The 4078-nt window shown below is 43.5% G+C and overlaps 1 protein-coding gene across 4 annotated transcripts; it reads right to left on the reverse strand.

Moving 5' to 3' along the window:
* Positions 1-212: 212 nt before the first annotated feature.
* On the reverse strand, positions 213-2194 carry LOC101422014 (spindlin-2). Of its 4 annotated transcripts, XM_071213220.1 has the most exons (3): positions 2139-2194; positions 1924-1995; positions 213-1180 (listed from the first exon to the last, which is right to left on the reverse strand). In XM_071213220.1, the coding sequence occupies exon 3, from the start codon at positions 1156-1158 to the stop codon at positions 382-384; it is 777 nt and encodes a 258-aa protein (XP_071069321.1). In that variant the 5' UTR covers positions 1159-1180; positions 1924-1995; positions 2139-2194; the 3' UTR covers positions 213-381. The 4 variants fall into 4 exon arrangements, with proteins under 4 accessions (XP_071069321.1, XP_004465216.1, XP_004465214.1 ...); XM_004465159.4 differs by lacking the exon at positions 2139-2194 and having other exon boundaries at positions 213-1160; positions 1924-2132; XM_004465157.4 differs by lacking the exon at positions 2139-2194 and having other exon boundaries at positions 213-1160; positions 1885-2132.
* Positions 2195-4078: the final 1884 nt, after the last annotated feature.

Genomic DNA, 4078 nt, shown 5'->3' on the forward strand with positions numbered 1-4078 from the left:
TTCCTCCTCCCCCACAGTTCCCCATCTCTAGTTCCTTCCCCTCCCCATCTCTAGACCAGACCAGCTAAGTCTTATTCAGTTTTTAGATAACTGATTTTGATGCTAGCTTCACTTTATTCATAGCCTGAATTTATAGTTGTTCTTTCTGTTCATGCCCCTCCATCAAATACACACAGTCTTTTCAAGAATACAAATTCCTTACACACTGCATGTCATGTCCACACAAGTTTGTATTTTTAAGAACAAAACAACAATTATGCTGGCAAAGATGATGGGTTAACAGGAACCTTTAAACTTTCAGTACACTCAAAGGAACATTTTTTTTTCTGTCTACAAATTATACATTTGCTTCCACAAATTTGCCAAATTTTACTAAAACAGTTAGGACTTTTTCACCAAATCATACACATAGATGTGGAAATCATCATCAAACTTGATGAAATACACAGAGGGTTTGGCTTTAACTTGGTGAATAACCTTGCCTGTCCTTTTGGAGCCATCTTCTTTGGTATATTCCACATGTTTACCTATCAGGCCATCTACAACTCCTTCTGGCTCTCTCTCTGCTGGAGGAGACTCACTGGACTCTGGCATGATACGGAGGTCCCCTTCTTTATAATCATCTAAAAGCTGGTACATGTACAAGACAGGATCTTTCTCATAGGTAATATAAAACCAGGCTTTCATGATAGGTGCTTGGGCTAAGACCATCCCCCTCCATTCATCCTTAGAACCATGCTCACCCTCAAACATATGTTCCACTGCTTTACCAATTATGGTATTTGCAAGGCGCATGTCTCTGACTCGAGAAAATGGAACCTTATCAGGAAGGATTTTAAGCTGTAAAATCCTTTCATCTCTGTGAAGTTCCAGTCCATAGACACAGTCAATTCCATCATACTTCACCAGATAAAGAGAGGGATTTATAGGCACCTGATCCAGAACGGTTCCTTTCCACTGTGTAATGGGCTCATCACCTTCCTTCCATCCATGTGAAATTCTGCAGCCCACGATGTTCCTGCGGGGCTGGGAGGAAGGTCTGCCCCTCTGCTTCTTTGGGGAGGTCTTTTTCTTCCTCGTATCTGCAGATCCAGTCTGGCGACCTACAGCTGCCCTGGTTCGCTGCCCTGTGGCTGACTTTTTATGAGGGGTCTTCATATCTGCAGGGGGAGGAGAGAGGCTAGGGAGAAATATTCAGTATACTGTAACATGATTTTTACCTTAGGTATTATGAAATCTCTATGCACCAGGTGTATCTCTGCCCAAGTTATTCCTGTGTGCCTGGCAGCAATGCTGGATTTCATGACACTTTCTGATGTCTGCCTGCAATGCCCTTCCTCCAGGCTTGTTATCACTGTGCTGGAGGGCTAGAGAAGTGATAGATGTGGTAGACCTGGAGATCGAGGCCCCTCCTAGAGATAGCCTACTCCTTAGCATGGTGTTTGTTCTGCCGCCATCCTAGTTGCCCCCTATAACACACTGATGGTTTCTCTTCCACACCCCTTCTCCCCCTCCTGGAGCCTATCTATGTTTCTGCGCATGTAGCCCTTTATCATTATCATTCCCCCCCTCCCCCCGGCTCATGGCCCTCTGGTCTTCATTCCTCTTGCCTGCCCATCCCCATACCTCCCACCAGGTACAGCTCTACCTCATATCTCTTCCTGGCCTTCTTCAATCTCCTGCTGGCAGCCCACCACAAAGCTATATATTTTTCTGGCCACCCCGTACACCAACCTAGTGTTCTTCACTCCGCCTCCCTCCGCTCACGCTCCCCATCACCTTTCCCAGCCTCCCTCAAATCTCCTGGCGCCCGCTCCAATTTTTCCGAGTGGCATCCGCCCATCCCCATCCTCAGGTTCTTTAGTCCAATGCCCACGTCCCCACCGTCAGCGATCTTTGGCCTCACGCGCCCAAATCGGACACCTCGGTGTTGCCTTTGCTGTGAGCCTGCGGCGAAGGAGGATCAGCAGCTTAGGAGCGCGGTGCTGGCAAAAGCTGAAAGTTATGGATCTGTAAGCGTCTAGGAAGGCGGAGCGGCAGGCGAAGAGGACTGCGGAGGGGCTCCAGCGTTCTCCTCCCGCGCCCTCCGCCTCGCTGTTGGCAGCGGCGGCTGCCCCCCTGCCACATCGGGGTCTTACCCGCCGCAGCCGCCGCAGAAGTCTCCTCCCTCTATCCGTAGCGCAGCTTCCTGCCCTAGAGAGGCCTCCCCTTCCTGCCAGACCCAGCTTGCCGCTCCCCCGCCCCAGCCCCCAACCCCCAATCCCCGCTATTCCCTCTGCCCGGGAAGTGTTCCTGGGTCCTGAACTGGCCTCTTTTCCGTATCCCGAGCTGAGGAGCCCGCAAATGTTCCCTCTCCCATGCTCTGTTGCTCTCCCTCCCCCACTTTAAGGGCCTCTTTGCTGTGGACCCACACCTCCCAGCGTCCTTGCCACATCTGCTTTTCATCTTCCTGCAATTCGTCCTTTCTTTATTACCCCTTGGCCTTACGGAGCTGTTATTATTTATATGCATAAATCTTCACTTCCTATCCTTTAAGGGGATTTGGGGTAGGACCAGAGAAATGCGCCCGTGCTCAGTCTGCCATCTTGACCCAATCTTTACATTAGTTTTCCTGATTACTCAGTCCGGGACTTGCATTCTCAAGGATCTTTTCTTCTTTTTCCTCTATTGCAAAAGAATTGCATGTACAATGTGGACATTGTAAATTTCGTAAAATTGACATGAAGAAGAAAATTATCAACTGTAATCTCACCTCTCATGCCTCAGAGCTCACTGCCAAATATTCACACTCCCTATTTCCTTTCCTTTTCCAAAGCTCTTACAAAGCTGGAAGCATTTTGCAGACCAGTTGTTAAAATTCTTTGTAAAATCACTTCAGTTGACTAACAGTAGAAACTGATATACTCTCCGTTCAGAATTAACATTAATCATTTTTATTCAAGCCCGTAAAAGTGGAAAGAAAATATTACCAATAAAATATGACTCCCTTTTATCCTTTAACCCTGCTTCTAATCTCTTCCCTCTCTTTAGCTTCATAGGTAATGATTGCTCATTTTTTAAAAACTTTTTGTAGGTTAATATATTTACCTATATATATATAAATATAATATATTTACATATATAATATTTTTATAGGTTAATATATTTACAAATGAATAATATGCATTTTGGCATATTTATTTTTGTAAATGTATATTATTACAGAAAGTTACTCCATATTCCTGGCATTTCTGGGACATGGTTCTGGGTCATTATGACCCAGGAATATACTGTGCAACTGATAAGACTACAACAATTTTATGCTTTGTAAAACTAACCAATTCTGCACTTGGTTAAACACCCTTATGTAACATTCTTTTTCTGCTCATATAAACCCACTTCTAAGTATGCTCATGAAAATATTTTTGTTTTTTTCTGAATGATTTCTTAGAGGGCCATTTTGATAGATCCATATTATGCTGTTTATACATTTCCTTAATTTCTGGCACCACAGTGATCCAAGATTATCTATTTTTTACCTGCCCCAGCCCTGGAAGCAATGACTTTGTAAAGGAGAGCTGGTTGCTTTTTTGATAGAAGGGTATTTAGAAACCAAGATCTGGGCACTAGGAGTGCTCATTGCTTCTAGGATGTCGCTGTTTCTAGGCTCTCAGTTGACTGAGATAGGAAATGTATGTACATATATTAAGTCATATATATACAAATATAAATATTTACTTATGCATCTCTATGTGTTTATCCTTACTGATAGATCTGATTTCAGTATGAGACACTGCAGGGCTTGTTCCAGTATTCCCTATTTGCTCATTTGTGACTTGGTTCTTCAGCAATAAGAAACTTTGTGCACTTTACCCAAAATATATTTTGTTAAACCCTTGGGTATGTACATTCAGAATTGGTAACCCATACTTATATAATAAATAAATTTACCAGTTTGGATACAGTGTTATTGTACATTTCATTTTGTCATTAGCTTCACAGAATCCAAACAAGAAATCACTTTCCAAACCAAACTAAAAAATGGGAAAAAACTTGAATAGACATTTCTGAAGAGGAAATATAAATGGCAAAAAAGCAC

Source organism: Dasypus novemcinctus, chromosome X (genome assembly GCF_030445035.2).
Source record: "Dasypus novemcinctus isolate mDasNov1 chromosome X, mDasNov1.1.hap2, whole genome shotgun sequence".
Lineage (NCBI taxonomy): Eukaryota > Metazoa > Chordata > Mammalia > Cingulata > Dasypodidae > Dasypus > Dasypus novemcinctus.